General features: G+C 39.5%; 1 protein-coding gene and 1 long non-coding RNA gene across 6 annotated transcripts in view; one reads left to right on the top strand and one right to left on the bottom strand.

The window, feature by feature from the left end:
- LOC120534340 overlaps nucleotides 1–21,858 on the top strand; it is a 61,265-nt gene that overhangs the window by 4,943 nt on the left and 34,464 nt on the right. The window lies entirely within an intron of this gene.
- Nucleotides 19,232–21,858, bottom strand: part of dennd5b (DENN/MADD domain containing 5B) — a 308,333-nt gene continuing 305,706 nt past the window's right edge. For all 5 annotated transcript variants that reach the window (XM_039761841.1, XM_039761842.1, XM_039761843.1 and 2 more), the window contains one exon: nucleotides 19,232–21,403. In XM_039761841.1, coding sequence (XP_039617775.1) covers nucleotides 21,220–21,403 — 184 coding nt within the window. In that variant the 3' untranslated portion in view covers nucleotides 19,232–21,219. The remainder of the gene's footprint in view (nucleotides 21,404–21,858) is intronic.

The raw sequence follows: 21,858 nt of genomic DNA, 5'->3' as shown, positions 1-21,858 counted from the left end.
TTTCAGGGCGCATATACCCATCTTGTTGAAGCACACTTTTGCCCTAGATCTGGAGTTTCTTCAAAAACTATGTTGTACTTCCAATTACAGAGTTCCTCTTGTTTAGCAGTATCAAAAGACACGTCCTTGATCTCAAGCATATCTTCATTAGGAAGAAAACTGCTGCATATTGTTCTTTCATTCAATATTAAGACCATCATCTCTTGAAAAATCAGCTCAGCTTCTGCTCCAAACAAGCTCATCAGGCTCAGTGAAGCGCACTTTGTACCAGTTTCCATATTTACATCTGCCTTTTCTTGTTCGTCCAAGAATTTCCTCTTTATGCTGGACTCCACTGTCTCTGTCAGTGTATTTGATAGTTTGGCCTGGTTTCAGTACAAACTGCAAGTTTCTTGAAGGTTGCGAATATCCTCTGTTTCCTCGTTAAGAGGTTCTTTGTCACTGTCGATATCCTCGGTTTAATCTATGTCTTTTTCATTGTCTTTGTTAACCAAATCATTTTCTGTCTTTTCTTTGACATTTTCTGTGGAATTCAGACCTGTGGAGAAATTGTTTGTTTCTTGAGGGATGCACACATACAGAAACACCTGCATGTCTTACAAAAACTACCATACCATCTTATCCAATGACAACTCCAGGACCTTTCCATTCTGCACAGTCAACTCATTTATAGTATCCTTTGTCTCTAGTCTTGTACTTCTCATCTATAGAGTGCAGCTGTTTTCGAAGAGCTCTGCGTATCCTGTCAGAACATTCAGCTTCTGCAAATGCTTTATGAGCTGCATTCAAAGCTGTAATATGCTGTCCAACCCAAACACTCATTGTGGTTCCTTCAAGGGCTGGCGGCTTGTCAATTAGTATAGAAGGCAAAGTTCGGTTTTGCCCAAACAAAAGTTGATATGGACTATAGCCATGTACATTGTGCATACTATTCTTCACCATGAAGGCCCAGTCTAATGCAATTTTCCAGTCACATGCATTACCTTTTTTAACCTTCAAAAGGATTTCTGACAGTTTTTGGTTGTATCTTTCTAAAAGCCCATTTACTCCATGGGCTGTACGCTGCTGCTGTCTTTATTTGTATATTAAAATTTTCAGCCAACTCTCTCATTTCTTCGTTGTTAAATTCTCGTCCATTGTAACTATATATTTTTGTGGTGGTCCTTGAATACTTATCCATGTGTGGATAAAATGCTTAACAATTTCAGAAGATTTCTTTGAAGTCACAATGCTTCCTTGCACTAAAACATGTGAAATGATCAGTTACGTGGAGATACCACACATTTGGTTCAAGTTCATGTACGTCCATAGCAATAGCTCATTATACCTTGAGGCCACTGACAAGCCCACAGTTGGTTTAGGAGACTTAACTGTACTTCAAGCATGTTTCACAAGTGTTCACAATTAGCTGTAAAAGCGATATGCATTCTGTGTCTTTATTACCAGACTATGCAACAGTTTCTGTAGCTTATCAACTGAAGCATGTCCAAACTGCTTGTGAAGCTTTAACATCATTTTTTGCATCTGCTCTTTTGTCATATGTTTTGTGACTGTCAAAGTTTAATTTTCATGAACTGCTACATGCTTGTCCTTATCTAGGATGTTTATACAATAATGTCCAGAAATATTCGGTTCAAGCTTAATTGGCTGTTTAAACATTACTGCTCTGTCATTTTCAATGTCAAGCATAGCTCCAGCTCTCTTTAAAGATGTTTTGCTTAAGAGCAATGCAATATCTGCGGAGATCACTTCTGTTTCAATGTTGCATTTGGTGTGTCCAATTTTACCCGCAATTTAAATTCTTTTAGTAGCCTGCACAATCTTTCCATCACCAAATTTAACAGATCTACAGCTTGGTTCTTACATAAATGAACTTGTCGGCTTCATTCTGACTGAGCTCACTCACAAAACTGTCAAGCCACTTTTCCCAACAAACAGGTCGAGTGCATGCAGATTTCATTACTGCAGACCCCAAAGATTCAAGAACAAAAATCTGAGAATCTGAGGCAGATTCATTTGAATACAGTGTAATGTTACATTGTTCAGTACAATCATTACCGTCTGTAAGGTTCATTTGTTCACTTTCAGCTCGGGTTCTGCCGAACCTGTCAAGTGGATTTGTATCAGGTAATGACAATTTTGAACGGTTCTTCTGATACCGCAACATATTATGTTTTTTATCCGTAAAATAAGCTGCATTGGGTTTCATTTGTATCCCAGTGGAAACGCAGGCAACCGCCGTTTTCTCACCGAAGATGCCCTTTAACGCCGTTTCATCGAGGAAAAAGTTAAGCTTGAGCACGCAGTTAGGGCCAACTGTTTGTCTTTAATCTCTAGACAAGCACTATCAAGCAGTTTGAAAGCATCTGGAAGAGTCATGTCGTATTTCCGCATACGATTATATCACATAGGCAGGTTTGTACGGGGGCCAACAGGGGCCAGTGCCCCTGTAGAACTGGCCCTGGCCCTGGCCCCTGTTATGGCCCCTGTGCTGAAGAGATAACATTTTAATGAATTACTTACGGTGATGTTCTGTGCCCCCATGAAAAAACACTGTCCCCCCTGGTAAATCTTGTCTGGAACCACCACCGATTATATCATTGTTCAAACTTCACAATGTCATCTGCTATCGAAACTGAACCTTCCCGTGTTACATCAAAGGACGAGTATGCCTCATAAGTGCGGTCTTTTTCCAACTTCACAAATACCCTATCGAGTATTTCAATTAAGTTATCTATACCAGTGTCTTTATTTAAGTATTCTGCTGGTATTTCTAGCTCCGTATCTCTTGCTCTGCCTGTAAGCGAGAGTACAACAGTAAGAGCTTGCTTTTTCTTTTCCAAATCAGTCACTCGTCTCCAGTTCATTTTTCCATCTTTCATACGATTCTTTTTCGTGGAGAACAGGAGATATTTTGTAATTTCTAGCCATCCTCAGCTACCAGTGTTAGTCTTCAATTAGCACACCAGTTTGGATGTTAAATACATTATTTTCAAAAATGCCAAAAAAAAACGAACTGAAAGAGAACTACAATACAAACATCAAAAAACTAACCACATCAGCACAGGCCCACGAGGAACATTGTGTTAATGGGGATAACAACGATAATTCATTCTTAGTATGTTAACCATAATTATATACTTAACATCTGGACAGTTCCTCCTGTTTCAGCCAAAAACCTCTGCAGGTCTGTCAGTTTTGTAGGTAGCCTCCTGGTCACCTTCCTGACAGTTGTTCTTTTTGTCCAGTTGCTAGGTTTTGTAGGATGGCCTGATTATGGTGCTGCCCGGATTATGTCATGATTTCCATTTTGTTACAACGGACTTCATCATGTGCCAAGGAAGTTTCAAAGCTTTTCTTATCTTTTTTTAAACTCTACAGCTTTCTTTTTCTTCTTCCTAACAACTTCATCTCAAAGATCTACAAACAGTTCCTTGGTCTTCATGACAGCAAGACTGATCTGATCTGCTATTTTAAGTCAGCGTTATGTATTGTACAGTCAAGCAGTGGAATACAGGTTGATTGAAAATGAACTTGGGTGTACTTTGTTAGCATATTTAGTTTGAACTCCAAAGAAAATCAAATGCCTAACCCTTAGATTGTTAAAAGAAAGGGGCTGAATACTTCTCAGAATTTCAGATTTTTATTTTAAATATAATTCTGACAAAATATGAATATTTTATTTAATTTGATCCTTTGTTTTTGGATAAATAAACAATGGGGAGGTGGCAACATCCTGAAGACAGTGTATTAAATACACACTCCTTAATTCTATGGTTTATATTATTAATAACATAACCAAAGCTTAACAAATCCTAAATTTAGAAAATCCAACCTGAGTTTATAAACAACACATTACTCATATTATATTGTCATTGTTTATTCAACAGAAGTAAACCAGCATGTCCAAACCACGTGTGAAGAAGTAAATACACCCCATAATTCAATAGCTTGTAGTGAGCTTTACAAGCAAAGACTTGCAAATATGTCACTAATAGTCCTTGTTTGTATACATTTATCAGTCTCTTACTTTGTAGTCTAAGAATTTTAACCCAAATTGCCATTATAACCCGGTTTTGTTCATTGATGTCTGAGGGAATCATGTACTGTGTGTGCAGCTTTTTAAGGTTCTCCTGTAGCATTAGTGTTGAAGTCAAGATTATGTCTTGGCCTTTCAGAAACCATTTTTTTCCTTCCTTTTCAGGCATTTGGTTTTACATTTGTTTCTGTGCTTAAGGTCATTTCCCAGTTGTATTTTTAGTGAAGCTTAAGCTATTGGACAAATGATCTCATATTTTCCGCTTGAATCATCTGATATAAAGAAGAGTTTGTGGAGGACTCCATGTTTGTGAGATGTTCAGGTCTGATGGATTCAAAACAACTTTAAATCATCACCCCTTGAACCTCATACCCACAGTGCTTGACTGTTAGCATGAAGTTCTTGTGGAGATATGCTGTACTTGCTTTTCACCAAAGATGTTGTTATGGGTGCAAGGAACCCCAACAACTTCAGTTTTGTCAGGTCGTTTTAAGGATTTAAAAGTTCAAATGTGGTTTGCTTTGTTAAAATGCTACTTTGTAAACCTAAACTGTCCTGCTGTGTTATTTTTGTAGAGAGCGATCTTTCTCTTTGCCACTTTTTCATGAATGCTACACATTTTTAAATTGTTAAATGCATTAACTTTATTATTTACCTACTGACAGAAGCCTTTAACTTCCTGAATATAGCTTTAGGTTTCTTGGTAGTTTTCGCTGTATTTCATATAGTGAGATCTTTGTGTGAATTTGTAAAGATGTCCACTCCTGGGAAGATTGGCAGATGTCTTCAATGTTCTTTATTTATAAACAATCAATTTTAATGTAGATTGAATAACTTTAAAATGTTTGGAAATAGCCTTACAGCCCCATCAAGGTGAATAAGTAGGAACAGCTGCTTTGCTAAGATCACTATAGATGTCTTTTGTACTTGGCTTAGTTTTATTACAAACCTGGATGCTCCATGCCACATAGCTGAAAATGATGCATTTTTATATTCAGGTGAAAACACTACCTAATAATCAAGTTATGAAGTACACTTTTTTACCAGCATTACTTTTTTTGATGGATGCAGAAGCAGTAAGGGTACTCTTACTTTTTCACACTTGGTTTCTCTGTCTTGGCTTGTTTTTGTTAAATGATGATAAAGTGAAAATTATTACTTGCAGTTTATCACATTAGGTTTGATTTATCTGATTGTTAATTGTGTCCTGAATTGTAAAAACATAACTGAAAGAGAGTATACTTACTTTGTCACATGATTTTTTTTATAGTTTCCATGCTGAGGTTTGGCTCCTGTATTGTGCCTGAAGCTACGTCAACTCTATAATTGGATAAATCAGCTCAGTAAAAGGATGGACATTTCCATAATTGAGATACACAAGATATATTGGATGCCTGGGCCTTAAAAGAACTTAAGCAATGTGCATTTTAAAGGAGCTTATTTTTTTTAGAAATGTTTTCATGAATATTTCTTCAAATGGAATTATTCATCCATTATCCAACCCTCTATATCCTAACTACAGGGTCACGGGGGTCTGCTGGAGCCAATCCTAGCCAACACAGGGCGCAAGGCAGGAAACAAACCCTGGGCAGGGTGCTAGCCCACCGCAGTCAAATGGAATTATTCACCTTTTAATTGCAAATAGTATATTGATGCAGATGGTTGTATTTCTACCTGACAGCACTTTCATTCTGGTTCACAGTGAGCCCCCTAGTTAACCTATAAATTTAACTTGTTTTGGAAGATTTTTTCAAGTCCTGCGAGTCAGGACTTTGGCAATGAGATGTTTTCAAGTCACACCCTCCTGTCAACCATATTCAACCACACACATGGTACTCTCACATTTTGACAGACACAGTTCTTGCTCTCTTAGCTCCTATAAATTTTAATGTTTTCCTCACTTGAAGTTTCCAATTAAAGAAGACTTATTATGTCCAAATCTTATTAAAGAATTTCATCACAAAGGGTTATCAACAGTAAAAATGAGTACTGTATACGGGCAATCCTAGCACAGAGAAACGATGAAGTCAAACGAATTAACCGCAGAAATGTCAATTGGTTACACAGCGCAGGCATGGGGGTTGGCGAGCAAAGTGAGCAGGGGCAAAGCCCCCTAATTATTTATAAATTGTTGAACATGTTTATTTATATGTCTGAAAATAAAAACATTGTTGCATTATATTGTTGTGCTGTTTATTTGTATGTAACTTGTACATTTCAAGTTTTATTGTATTTTTTACTAAATATTCTAGGTGTCAGTAAAAGCCATAATTGGATCAGTTAACATGCTTGGCCAGCTTCAGACCATTAGTGTCCATAAAGCTAAATCATGTATGGTGCGCTCCTTAACTGATCAATATTTTTCTGTGTGAATGTTGCTGTTCTTGTTGTGTCTGCTCAGATGTTCCTTGCACATTCCAAAGATGTACACTGTATGTTAATTAATGATTCCAAACTGACACTGTGTGACAATGGATGTGTTGAAATGTGGGTTCTGGAATGGATCAGCCTCCAGCCCAGCGTTGGTCTCTACCTTGCACTCAGTGTTTTAGGGAAAGGGTTCAACCTATCACAACTCTGAAGAAGATTTAAGTGGGTTTGAGAATGTTATGTCAAAAAAACAGCACTAAACCATCCACCCATTATCCAGTCTACAGTAATCTGGTTAATGTTTGTGGGAAAATGCAAAATTCTAAAGAAAATTTTATATTTTTGAATGTGCTTCCAAAATACACTGAAATCAAAATAGTGACTTTCTACATTTAATGAATGTAAAACCAAGTGTAATTTAATTCTCAAAGTTCACAGTATGCAAAGTGAATGAGCCCTGGACATTCTTGTTTTTATGGGTTTTGTATACTATCAACTTAGAAACAAACCCTTCTTTGTAGCGGTTTGCATTCTATGAATATTTGAAAATATGCAGTGCGATCTTAACAATTGGAAATACATTCCGTCACGACTTTCATTATTTGGCGTCTTTTAAGATAAAGGGGAGTAAACGTGCTTAACCCTGTCATTATGACTTGGCGCACATGTAAGCTGATGTGGTTATTCGCAGATGTTCATTTTTAAGTCAACATTTTAAAAAACTTTCCCTTTTTTTTAGAATTGCCTAAAATATTGTTTTCTTCCTCCTGTTTTATGGATGTCCCAGCTTTGCTGGTACACTAAGAATGTTTTAAATCTGCCTGGTTATTAATTCGGTGCAGCATCAGAATTTTTTTTACTTGGTATTGTAAAATAGGCTGTCCGATATGGTCATTGAATAGCATTATTCTTATAACGGCTCTTTATTATTTATTACCTGATAATTTTTGTCGGCACATAGATGTGTATAGCAAGACGGCTCCCACAGCATACTCTTTGTTGCTAGGTGATCAACACAACATTAACATATTTAGCTGTCCTTACTAATTGGAGATCTTTAGGCGTATCCTTCAGTTGTACATATACACTATCCAAACTCCTCTTTCCTTTCACTAATTTCAGTCGCACCTTTCACATTTCCATTGCGGTTACCTTTCCTCCGCTCTTCTGCACCGAATCTCCAAAACTGGCAACCAGCAAATAACAAGCAACGCAGTCAAAACAACATGATGCGAGTTTCTTATTCTCAAAATGTTTTCCAAGATCATCTATTTTTGTTCAAATCAAATCAACGTCGCTCATTTAGTCCAATTCTGGAATATTTTGCAAAAGAAAATACATTTCTTTGCTTGTTTTGTCGCGTGAACAGAAAAGAACTGGAAAATTTTTACCTTTTGGACCTGTTTGTTAGGTTTCTAATCGCCCATGCAGCTCCACCAAACAGCCCAGTTTTGTGTCTTCCCGGGTAATGGTGAAATTCAATGGATTTACGCGCGTTTAAAATGACTTATGTACTTCTATTTTATCTCAAAGGTTTTGATCAATAGTAAATAGCCGGTCTTGCCTCTAGCAAACTGTCGATAACAGGCTAATTCTGCATTTTAAACGAAATGTTACCTTGGTCATTCGTCAAGTTATGATCAAACTAGATAGCGGGGACTAATACAAGAGAGAAGTGGCTTATATAGCCAAGATGTGTATACTGTAGGTTTATTTTAGCATTAAATTTTTTCCTAACTCTGTAAATGATGGTATACCATAGATAGCTTTTAATTATGTTAATATGCTCCTTAATACAGGTACAGATGCACATAATCCTGCATCCCAACATTTGGCAATAATGCAGGAGCTGGCTGCATCTTTAGAATCATTTCAAGCACAGCTATGCTCCATCTGTAATAAAGGCATTACAATGCTGTGAGTATGGCACTCTTTGAAATCCTTTGAAGCTGAAATAAAAAGCTGGGAAATATTTGTGTATTAGCCAAAGAGAAGCAAATATATCTCTTAAAACTATGTAAGCCTCTTTTTAAATAGGGGATTAATTTCATGAAACAGATAGAAAACCCTTGTGTCGAGGGCTGCAGCAAAATAAGAGTAAAGAAAGAAAGAAACAATTAGGAGTTCTGAATGTTAAAAAGCAAGTCAAATTAAAATGAAAGTGAAAAGCATAAGCCATTGAAAGCAGTAACCGGTTAAGAAAAACAGCCACTGTACTCTTCCAGCAGCTGTACTTTTCCCTGTTTATAATTATACACACACACACATATATATATATATATATATATATATAGTGGTACCCAGCCTGGACGCCCGAGAAGACCGGAGGAGGGATTGTGCCTCCTCCAGACCTCGAGGGGGTGACCACCCTGGGGGGCCGCGGGTAAAGAGCTGGGAAGCTCAACCCTGTAGGGACCCCGGATTACCGCCAGGAGGACCCCAATACCTGGAAGACCCTGGACCTCAGCACTTCCGCCACACCAGTTAGTGCTGGGGGGAAGAGAAACTGGGACACCCGGAGTGCTTCTGGGGAGACAGCCGGCACTTCCGCCACACTGGGGCGTGTCGGTGGGAGATTGCCGGGGTATTGGGGCTTGTGAGCATTGACTTGTGTAAAGAAATGAAAAATGAACGTGTGCTGGGTGACTTGAGCGTGTCTGCCTGTCTGTGTCCAGGGCAATGTCCACAATATATACAGTATACATATATATGCTTGTAATTTTCCGGCTGCTAGTATTGGACATTCGGTGCAGAAGAGCAGACAAAAGATAGATATATATACATCTTTGTTTGGTAGTTATGTCAAGACGATAAGATTAAAAAAAAAATGCTTTAACAGATACTGTTAAAAATTTTCAAAATAGATTAAAATAATAAAAATAGATGTAAAATAATTTAGTAATTATTAATCTAATTGACTTGGCATACTAAATAAAAAACACTTTCCCTAATACCTTGAACACATTATTGTGATAAATGAAAACCTGCACTAGGGATGTTATGTGTATTGCAGTAGGATGGTATCAATAAATTTAACATATTTTGCACACATTTTTATTTCCATGCAGTTTTAATCACATTATAACTACATATAAGGAGTCACACATGTGCGAGTAGGGGGACGTTGCGTGGACCAAGTAAAGGTAATTCCACGCCAGTCTGGGGGGTCGGTGGGTTTAAGTGCACTAAACCTTCTCCTGTTATCTGTTCAAACAAGCCACGGGAAAACCTATCTGAACCAAGAACATCACTTCCTGTTCCGGCGCCCAGAAGAATGTCACTCCTGGTTCCGGCGCCAAGACTAATGCCAAGAGAATATCACTTCCGGTGACCATACATCACTTCCTGTATGACCACTTAAAACCGCCATCTTTTACAACCTTGAGCAGTTCTGTTTTGGACTCCGTACTATCATCATCTCAATTTGAACTTAAAGAATCCTTTGCAGCTAGGAATATTATACGGATGGCTGCCCCAAACCTTTTTCTACGTGTGTCAAGTCTCTTCATTTTACAAAGGTTGCATAATAAAAGTGTGAACCTCAAAATAAGTGAATATTAAATAGCTTTGCCAAAATTTATTCCAAAATCATGTAACACACACATGATTTTGGATCACTGTACATTTTGTATTGTTCTAATACTGTAATAAAAGAGTATAGATAAAATACAAAACACATGTAAATCATCTATTCCTGCAATTGCTCTTTGATCCCCATTGGTTTCTTAGCAGCAGCATCTGCCAATGGAACCTTATACTGTAGTTATGAGGCTCAAAGTCCAATACCTATTACTCCTGACAGACAGGCCTTCTACCACTAAAAAAAAAACATTAGGCAACTGTGTACTATAAATGATTATCTTAACCTCCTACATATAAAGATTATGTTAAAATAATATTAAATAAGTACCTAAAATTAAAAATACCTAAGAAAATGGGATGGTTCTCCACCTGTCATCCACACATTTTGTGAATTTGCTTATCCTGATCAGGTTCACTTTGAGCCAGAGCCTAATGCATCATTAATGGCAACAAATGACAAAGCAACCTTATATTGTACACCAGTCTAGCACAGATCATTCTGTCTTTAGTGTATAGTCTATTTGCATTATGAGCACGTTCAAAGCACACTTTACAAAGTTGTAATTATTTCAATGAAATATACAAGAAAACATTTATATAAAATTGCACAATAGAGGCACGACTTGCAGTGCTGCATGTGGTGAGCAATAGATTCACAAAAGTCCCTCTTCCATATACAGTATATATATGTATGTATCCATCATCCAACCTGCTGTATCCTAACTACAGAGTCACAGGGGCCTGCTGGAGCCAATCCCAGTCAACTCAGGGTGCAAGGCAGGAAACAAACCCCGGGCAGGATGCTAGCCCACCACAGGGCGCGCACACACACACATCAAGCACACGCTAGGGACAATTTAGAATCACCAATGCACCTAACCTGCATGTCTTTGGAGGAAACCGGAGCACCAGGAGGAAACCCACTCAGACACGGGAAGAGCAAACTCCACACAGGGAGGACCCAGGAAGTGAACCCAGGTCTCTTTACTGCGAGGCAGCAGTGCTACCCATATATATATCTGTATATATACAGATATTTATATATATATATATACAGATATATATATATATATATATATATATATATATATATATATATATATATAGTACTAGCTGTGCCCCATGGCTTTGCCTGTGTAGAAGTGAAACAGGACAGCAAGGAGGGCCCTGCCCGGCTCCCTACTCCTGATGTCACGCTTCCCTCGGCCCGCAGCCTCTGTCTCAGATTAGCATGAATATATCGCTCCTGCAGGCGAACTATGAGTCATAGCGCAGTGAGAGAAGTCGCAAAATCAACCAGAATGTTCAAGCAAATTCTAGATTAAAGCCCAATCTAAATCCGTTAAGTAATTCTCATGTTCGCTAGCTAAGCGGATGTAAGATATGCCCGAGGCTGGTATGTGAGTGTGGAGGGCCCCGTCCTCTTCTCCTCGTTGAAAGTCACTTGGCAGTCAACCAAATGGGGGGTCAGAACGATCTTCTCACATTTCAAGCTGTTTCAAGTGTGGGGAGCTGGGACACATCATCACCGCTTGTCCCCTCACCGCTGAGCTGATGGACTGCACCTGGGTAAAAGGAGAGAGGTATTGTACGGTCTAATCCCCTATCAGTCCCTTATACAGGAGTGGTGTTAGTGAATGGACAAAAGGTGGTGGTGATGTTGGATTCCGGGAGTAACATCTCTATTGTTGCTCGCCATTTTTTGTCTTACCGCGACAGTTTTTGAAAACCAAAACGAGTGTGACTTGTATATATATAGGGATACCAGATATTATAAGTCCACCAAATGTTTTAGAACTTGGGAGGGCAACCCCAAAAAATTATTGGTTGCAGTGCTACCCGAGCCCCCCCCTACCCGGATGAGACTGGTCTGAGAATAAAAGCGGTAAGGAAATCACCACTCCTAGAAAAAACTTGAGTCTCATAATTGATAGGCCTGTAGCTGTCCTAGCTGCCCCCACGCTGTGTCTTCCGGCAACTGATGATGATACTGAATCCCTGAAGGCTGAGCTGTCCTTTCCGGACCTCAACCCGGAAGTAACCCCGTGAGATGACTCTGGAGCTGGGAACCCACCTCCTGCCGGCAGCACCAATCCTTTGTCAGCATTAGACTTCCAATTCAGGTCTACGCCTGCGTCCTTAAGACGAGAACAGTTGAATGATGATTCCCTGAAGTTTCCCAGAAATGCAGTTGTTTCCGTTGATAGTCAACCCACAAGTAATCCCACACCACTAGGACCCTACATTGTCCTAAAAAATGACCTGAAATATTGTATAGCGGAGCACGAGGGCGAGGTCCGGACATTGTTGCTTGTCCCACAAACCTAGCAGTGGGAGGTCTGTGAGCTGGTGCACGCCTACCTCCTGGGTGCCCACTTAGGTGCAGAAAAAACATTGGTGAGGATTAAGATCTGATTCTTTCGGCCTGGAATAAATGAGGAGGTCAGATGATTTTGCTATTCCTGCCCAGAATGTCAACTTCGTCAGATACCCCAAATATTAATTTTCACAAATTTTGCTGCCTCAGTTTTTATGATGGCAATTTGCATATACTCCAGAATGTTATGAAGAGTGACCAGATGAATTGTAATCAATTTAAAATGCCATGAAAATGAACTTAATCCTAAAAACCTCATTTTCCACTGCATTTCAGCAAGTAAACACATGCAGTCATCATTGCTGTGCACAAAAAGGGCTTCACAGGCAAAGATATGGCTGCTGGTAAGAATGCACCTAAATTAACCACTTATTGGATCATCAAGAACTTCAAGGAGAGAGGTGCAATTGTGAAGGCTTCAGGGCACCCAAGAAAGTCCAGTAAGCGCCAGGAACGTCTCCTAAAGTTGATTCAGCTGAGAGATCGGAGCACCACCAGTGCAGAGCTTGCTCAGGAATGGCAGCAGGCAGGTGTGAGTGCATCTCAGTGGACAGTGAGGGAGGCGAAGACTTTTGGAGGATGAATTGGTGTCAAGAAGGGAAGCAAAGAAACAACATCTCTACAGGAAACTCATCAGGGACAGACTGATATTCTGCAAAAGGTACAGGGATTGGACCGTGGAGGACTGGCGTAAAGTAATTTTCTCTGATGAATCCCCTTTTCGATTGTTTGGGTCATCCAGAAAAAAGATTGTCCGGAGAAGAAAAGGTGAGCGCTACCATCAGCCCTGTGTCATGCCAACAGTAAAGCACCCTGAGACCATTCATGTGTGGGCTGCTTCTCAGCCAAGGAAGTGGGCTCACTCACAATTTTGCCTAAGAACACAGCCATGAATAAAGAAGGGTACCAAAACATCCTCGGAGAGCAACTTCTTTCAACCATCCAAGAACAGTTTGGTGATGAAGACTGCCTTTTCCAGCATGATGGAGCACTGAGCCATAAGGTAAAAAAGATAACTAAATGGCTCAGGGAACAAAACATCCAAATTTTGGGTCCATGGCCAGGAAACTCCCCTGACCTTAATCCTATCGAGAACTTGTGGTCAGTCCTCAAGAAGCGGGTGGACAAACAAAAACCCACAAATTCTGATAAACTTCAAGCATTGATTATGCAAAAATGGGCAGGAGTTGATTGACAGCATGGCAGGGCAAATTGCAGACATCTTGAAAAAGAAGGGCCAGCACAGCAAATATTGACTCTTTGTATAAACTTAATGTAATTGTCAATAAAAGCCTTTGAAACTTATAAAATGCTTGTAATTATACTTTAGTATAAACAGAAACATCTGACAAAAAGATCTAAAAACACTGAAGCAGCAAACTTTGTGAAAACCAATATTGTGTCATTCTCAAAACTTTTGACCCCAACTGTACACACACATATCAAGTATAAACAGGAATTTATGAGCTGCACTTTATTTATTGAATACATGTACAATAACACAACTTACACAACGTTTTTCCATATAGTCTCCTGCCACTGCAATACACTTGATCCCGTTCTCCGGAAGCGTCTTAACCCATTTATGCCCAAGGTTGAAATATTTGAGTTTGTGCATGAAATTCACGTATGTTGCGTAGAAAAATATAAGGAACAAGAATATGAAGAGAAAAAAAAATTATTCCATTCCATTCCAAAGTTATATCTACCTGTCTTCGGGTTGGTTCTTCAAAAATGTGAGAAAATTCACATCATCAGTAGGATATAAATAACTCCAACGTGACTGTCGTCCCAATAATGGAACACGAGGTTAATCCCAGAAGAGCAGAAGTCTCTTGACTGCATGTTGACCCACTCTTGCACAGCATCAACAACCTCCTCATTCGGCTTGAATTTCTTCTCTCCTAACAATTCCTTAAGTGGACTGAAGAGATGATAGTGCGTCTCTGAATGAATTGCACCACTCTAGACTGAGAGAGGCACTCATCCCCAAACTGATTTTTAAGTCTCGAATAAATCTGAGATGGAATGACTCCTTCATTTGTCCAAAGTGTAATAGTAATTTTCTGTGCAACACTACTGTGTACCTCCTCCGACATGTTGATTACAACTGACAGGAAGGGGCTGGGGTTCAGCTATCACTACTAACGACAAGTTCAAACATGGATGTGTTTGTCCAATCAGTCAGGTCCACTTTGCACTTTGTATAAGAACAGAGCATGAAAATTCCTGTTTATAACTGAACGCCCCTCGTGTGTGTATATATACATGATATATCTTACTGTTGTATTGTTACAAGCGCTTGGAGCACCTCTAAAGCCTCCTATCTGTGAGATGGCTTGCTGACGATGTCTCTCTGTCTTATTGTGGTTCATTTTCCTCCTGTGATTGCCAGCACATATTTTCTGAACTCCCACACTCGGTGGACCGTTGGCTGCATGGCTTTTAAACTTGCAGTGGAATAACTTCAGTCCTCTGAAGCACATTTGTTGTCATGACATTCTGGGGCCTTCTCTGGCATCTGCAGGTATCCCTGTTTTCCTGACATCCAATTATTATTCAAAATGCAGGCACTCCTACTCGTCTCCATGATAAAGAGAGGCAGAGAAACATATGAATATTTTACCTGATCACTTGTCAACTAGAGGGACTTTTGTCAAGCTACTGCCCACCCCTTTTGCTATTGGGTTACTTTTGTGTGTTTCCAAAAACAGGACGCGCAGCACTGAGAGTCGTGTCTGTGTAGTCACACGCCCATGGTGACTTACGCTGCCATTGCCACTGTAAGTTTCTTTATTAGTGTAATGCCCTTGCACAGTAACACTCTCTTCTCCATTAAATCCAGATTCTGACCAGGCACCTACCTCACTACATGGTATTTATTAATAACTGCTAAGCAGCAATCAGAGTCTAACCCAAAGTAAAGTGAGCTTGAGAAAGAAGAAAATGGCTCCTTCCCACTATAATTGACACTTGTTACTGTATAATAATGAGGTAATCTCTTTCGGTTAAAATTAGGAATTCCCCTTAAAAGTGAAAGTAACTTCCACAGACACAAAGATGAACAGCACTTGGCTTACTTGATGTGTTCTTGTGAGGTTACCTATGATAAACTTTACAGTTACATACTAAGAGCAGAACTTGAAATAACATGGAAAGGCTTTAGGCTTTTAGGCTCTTTGAGGCCTGAAATTGAAAATCCAGTGTAGTATTATTTACATATTTACTGCTGGGGATATTCTATGTAACGTATTAACTATAGTGTGCATGTGGCTTACATATTGGAACTGAGGAACTCTTTGAGGGCTGAATATTTTTTCTGGAAAGTTCTGTTTTCTCACAGAAATCAACATAAAATGTCTGTTGCTGCACGCTGCGGCTGCCAGTTTGCCAAGAATGTTGCTGCTAGGCTGTCTGACAGCAGTAGCGATCACGATCGCAGTGCATTACAATCTGGTTTCTACCTCTTATCATTGTTAAGTGACAGTCCTCCCTGGCGAACATTGTCAGTACCCCGATTACCTGGGGACCAATCAGCTGAAGCTGGAATCTCTCACGTTCGTTTTAGATCACTTGTGTCAAAATCAGAGTCCGACAAGTCATTGTCCAGTTCAGAGTATTTTGCTTTACGTATTCACTTTGATCTCTCGACAGATGGCAGTGCCATTTTTGATGTTAGAACATTAGAACAATCTAGATGAGAACAGGCCATTCAGCCAACAAAGCTCACCAGTCCTATCCACTTGTTTCCTCCAAGAAAACATCAAGTCGAGTTTGAAAGTCCCTAACGTCTTACTGTCTACCACACTACTTGGTAGCTTATTCCAAGTGTCTATCGTTCTTTGTGTAAAGAAAAACTTCCTAATGTTTGTGTGAAATTTACCCTTAACAAGTTTCCAGCTGTGTCCCCGTGTTCTTGATGAGCTCATTTTAAAGTCACAGTCTCGACCCACTGGACTAATTCCCTTCAGAATTTTAAACACTTCAATCATGTCTCCTCTTAATCTTCTTTTACTCCATGCTATTCACATGAGCGCAGGAAATCTCGGTCAATCCCTCTAGCAACGAGAGTCCAACTAAAACATAATGGTTGGTTTTGTCACAGTTTACAGTTGATTACCATCATCGACTCCTCCTTTTGACAAATTGTCAACATCAGCTCTGAAAGAGTTAATGACTGAATGTGAAACTTGAAATGAGTTTCTTATTAATATTTACGTTTAAACTTGGAGGTTAGGTTAATCAGAATAGTTAAACAATTTTGAAGAGAACTGGTCATTCAGCCCAACAAACCTCATGCTGTTAACATGACTGAGTGTGTTAGAATGCCCTAAACTGGAGTAGCGCCCTTTTAAAGTTGGTTCCTTCCATGCGCCCAAACCTGCCAGAGTAGGCTTTAGCGCCTGTGACTGTGAACTACAATGGAGCAGATTTCACAACAGATGTAAAGGTGGGAGCCCTCGAGTTTAGGCACTTTGTATTTTTAGTACATGAAGGCAAATATGAATGGTGTGCATAGCATGGCCTCAATAGTGAAAATATTCTGTGCTTGCAAATAAACAAAGGAACATGTTACCTAAATAGTTCATTTAAAGGCACATTAAAGGGGATTGTAACAAGTGCATAAACTTACTAGGAATTCAGCAGTTTATAGCAAAGAATCCATATTTAAACTTTTGACATGGAGATGACTATAATATGGACTCCAGATTAAAGTCATCTCCATGTCAAAGTTTTAATACAATACTTTTGGAAAGCTGGATGTCAATTTGGCAATTCTAGACATGATGCAGTGGTAGAGCTGAGAAATGTTCAGCAGGGGATTAGCAGTCCCACAGTAATTGCCACATCAGATGACCAGGTAAGTCCAACCATAGCTACCTGTCTGTTAACATACAGTAGATACAACAAGATGGAAGACAACAAAGTCTCCCAGTGAAGCAGTTGGTCAAAAGCAACACTTTGGTTTTGATGTAAGCAACAACTGCATAAAAGTGTAAAGAGATGAAGGCTGGTATGATGTGTAGGAAGATGAGGAGGGCTGCCAGATTCTGGATAGAAGCGACTATGTGGTCCATCAGTTATTGTAGTACAACTATGGGATGCGTAGTACTTGCCTTAGTTTGGTCAGGTAAGGTGAAGCCTCTGCTTGTTGGGGAGAAAAACATTCAGGAGTAGGTCAGTGATGCATTATTTTGAGCCAAGGTGAGGCTCTCACCAGAAATACCACCAAATTACACGATTACCTTACTATCCTTTATGGTAATATATAAAATTTAATACTGAGAGGGCAAGCAGCTCGAGGGAAAAAATAACAACCTGTAGAAAGTTATTTGCTTTGGAACTGTTTTGGTACCAGTACTGAGTTCTGAAAGCTGGTATTGTTACCAAAGTGAAAATTTCAGTACCGATTTAACACTGCTTGACATACACATGAAAAATGGGGCTTGGTTTCCAAAACCAATAATTCACAATTCATTTACTAAACAGGGTGGCACAGTGGTAGCGCTGCTGCCTCGCAGTTAAGAGACCCAGGTTTGCTTCCCAGGTCCTCCCTGTGTCTGCGTGGGTTTTCTCGAACAGTCCAAAGACATGCAGGTTAGGTGCGTTGGCAATCCTAAATTGTCCCTAGTGTGGGTGTGCGCCCTGTGGTGAGCTGGCGCCCTGCCCGGGGTTTGTTTCCTGCCTTGTGTCCTGTGTTGGCTCCAGCAGACCCCCCGTAACCCTGTAGTTAGGGTATAGTGGGTTGGATAATGGAAGGATTTACTAAACAGTACTTTTTGTAATGTATCTGAAATAGGGTTCACCTGCCATGGTCTGCAGTGTATCTAAAATGGATCTCAAATCCTTGTGGACCAAGCCTCACCACCGACTGGAGACACAAGAGACCCAACTATTGCTGTTGCTATCCATTAGATAAGCGCCTGCATTTCAGATTCCTGCATGTCAACTACCAACCTAATTTGTGTACAATATAAGAGCGTCACCAATATTAGCAGTCCTCTAGTTCATAAGAGGCTTAATTGGAGTCCTTACTGCTTCAAATAGCAGAAACATCTTCTTATCTATAAAGGTTCTTTAAAGGCATATTCAACTGAAAATACTGGCAAGTGCCATTTTACCTACAGGGTGGTCTAGATCTAATTATGCAGCTCCAGATCGTCTGGATGACTTTGATTTCTGCCGGGACGATTCCAGTTCGGCACGAAGACGATTCTTCATGTCGTCAGTTCGCACACTTCTCGATGGTCCGGGAGTTTTCGGGTGATTTTCTACGTAATAAGTTATAGCATAATGAAAATTGCACATATAGATCTGGACCACTCTATAAAATCACCCTCACTAAGTTAGATACATTTTAATTTGTACATTGAAATGTTGTTTCCATTATACAAGAAGACTATTTTAAGGGATGTTTTGTGCTGGTATTTTTCACTCAGATCCGCATTTTATCAAAGTAAAGATGACGCTACATTAGGCAATAAGTGACACTTACATATATGATGTGATTTCATCTTTTTTTTTTTTTTAAATGGACACATGTTACTATTGCATTACCTTTCATTTCTTGAGTCTGATGATTTAGAAAGCCTAGTCTATAGCAGTAGCATAGGGGGAATTTAAAGATGGTTGCAAGTTGGGATGGCAGCTGATGACAGGACACAGTTATATACACAGAAACAGGAGACGTAGAGTCAGCAACTTGTGTGTTTTTCAGATCTGCCTGGAAATCCAAAGATCCTTGGAAAAAAAAATCGCGCAGACACAGGGAGATCCTGGAGTTCAACAAGGCAGCTTGCTTCTCTGACATAAACGTGTCATCAGATCATTTCTAACATTCTGTCACAGAAATAACACAGAAATAATGAATAAAGCATTTTTAATGAAATGCATTTAACCATAACAAAGACAAAAAGACAAATTACTGAACAGACACTGCATATTCAATGTGCCTCACGACGTGCAATCTGGGAAAACCTGGAAACAAACAAAAAGCATCTCCGTCTCCTTAATATTCGAATATTCATCTCCGTCTCCTTAATATTCTAATATTCATCTCCGTCTCCTTAATATTCTACTATTCATCTACGTCTCCTTAATATTTTTCTCATACTGTAGGAGATTTTTTTTTCTGGTCTTGGAATTTCACCATAATCATACTTCTTTTATTTTAAATTAGGAACACGTTCTTCAAGATTATGTTCCCAAAAACCTAAAGGACCATTACCCCTAAGATTCAGTCTAAAACAAAAAGGTATTGCAATATCCAGGTTATTGCTAGTGAGAGAAGAAGGTCCGTTAGCGGACGACAATAACAGCAGCATCTGTTTAAAACAAAATGTGCAAACCACTCATCAGTTTCCTGTACATGTTTCTGAAGCCTGCACATTAATGCACCTCCGTGTAAGCATCTGTCAATTTGCTATCTCCATAGAATGCAACTAAGCGATAGAAATAAAAAGAAATAATGCTATTTACATTTTTAAAAAAGCCCAGCTCATCGTTTATTAATTCAAAGACTGAAGTGCAGGCTAACACAAGAAAGTGCTGACCATTAACATGTAATCCAGATGCATGACATGTGAATGAGGACCATCAGGCTTATTATGAGATAACCGCCTTCCAAAACAGTAATACAGGAATTGTCAATTCCTTAAGACGCCACAGAAAACGATGTGTGCTGTGATGGACTGAACTCGTGTTTTGAACATTGGATCTCATTGTTTGGAGAAGCAGAGACTAGAATACCACAGGTTATACTTCAGTGAAGGGAAAGCAGACATTTAAACAGCAAATGTAAAGAATGTGTATAAATCAATAGAAGCATCCTGTGAGACTGAATTCTTCATTTCTGGATACCACGATCATAAATGCAGTACGGCTTTATCATCTTACTACACACACACACACGCACACGCGCACGCGTGAGTACATTTTCTGTCACCTGGGACAGTCACCGGGCCATAGCTTCTTAAGTTGCATATTAGAGGAAGCCCAATACATTAATTGCAATATATTCCATACAAATCAATTCTTCCAACTCTAAAGAAACCATTAGTAACAGGAGTACGGGCTGCCCATTTCTTCAAATGCAAGCGGATCCGTGTGTTGAAGCAGAACAAAATCTGCCCACATCGAAAGACAAGGAAAGCAGCTCCAGTCTGCAGCACACTTTCCTCAGACACGCTCGGTGACAATGACAGGGCGGGCAGCATGTGGTGGCTTTAATTCTCTACAAACTTAATTGGAGTTTTGGTGGACACAATTTAGGAGTACAGTAGCAACACAATTGACTTCCCCAAAAAAAGGCAATTCCTGAAACCATCCCTGAAGGAGACAGCAATGAGAGGCTTCACAGAAGAATTAAAAAATATCAATAAATATATAAAAAAAATCCTTCATTCTGTTTGAGAAAAAATACTGCTGTAGTTAGATATGTCAAAGACCATGCCTTTCAGATGCAGTCGAAGATTTCAGTTTCAATTCATGTATTAAGCAGATCATCAACAAAATATACAAGAGTTGTTTCGTTTAGTTTTTGCATTCTAATTTTTTTTTTTACCCTGAAAAGTATTTACACACATCTAGCACATGAAAAATATTCTATATTCTTACTAAATATCATATATCCTAATAACAAGCTGCATAATACTGTAATCAATTAGTACATCCCACTTCCTGATTACGCCACAAGGCTTTATTTCGCACTCTACCAACTTCTTTTTTATAGTCTTATATGTTTTATCTCCTCAGTTTTCCACTCATTTGGCTTCCAGTGTTGAACAAGCAGCAGCAGCAGCAAAGTGTGCCGAATTATAAGGTCTGACTCAGTGGGCGTGAAGAATGAAGGCTACAGGTCGATGCCTTTGACCAGAGACGATTCCAAAGTGATGTTGAACTCCTGAACTGTTTGCAGAACTCGGATGACCGAGTTCACAGCCATGCGGTCTCTCAGGAGAGCTTGTTCTTCATACATCCGCGTGATTAGAGGACACTCCACAAGTAGAGGAATCCACTGCGGGAGGAGGTGGTCCCTGAAGAACAGAAACGGACAACACATCAGCTTACATATGCGATTATCAGTCAGGTATACTAAAAGGATGGCGTGTTAACCATCGATCAGTTGTGCCCTGATTATTAAAAAAATGATGATTTATTAATTGAGAAATCACGGCGGGGAATTAAACTACAAATAAGCATAGGAAGAAAACAAACCGCTTGCTGTCTCACTGGACCAGACTAAACACTGGCTTCTGTCCCTTTAGTACTGGTAAGTGGTGATGTGTTTCACCAGCCAACATTCTCTCTTACCTCCCCAATTGCTTTTCTCTACGATTCTGGCCATAGTGGCTTCCCTTTGCCAAGACTCCCCCAAACAACTCAATAACTTACAGGATATGCATATAAAATGGCCGCTTTGGTAAAACCAATTTGTAATCCTCAGACCTGTTTTAATAAGGTCAGACTTCTGGCCACACTGGCCCTGAGA

The sequence above is a fragment of the Polypterus senegalus genome, chromosome 8 (genome assembly GCF_016835505.1).
Source record: "Polypterus senegalus isolate Bchr_013 chromosome 8, ASM1683550v1, whole genome shotgun sequence".
NCBI lineage: Eukaryota > Metazoa > Chordata > Cladistia > Polypteriformes > Polypteridae > Polypterus > Polypterus senegalus.
The sequence above is the reverse complement of the archived record's forward strand: the minus strand, read 5'-3'. Positions and strand labels throughout refer to the sequence as shown.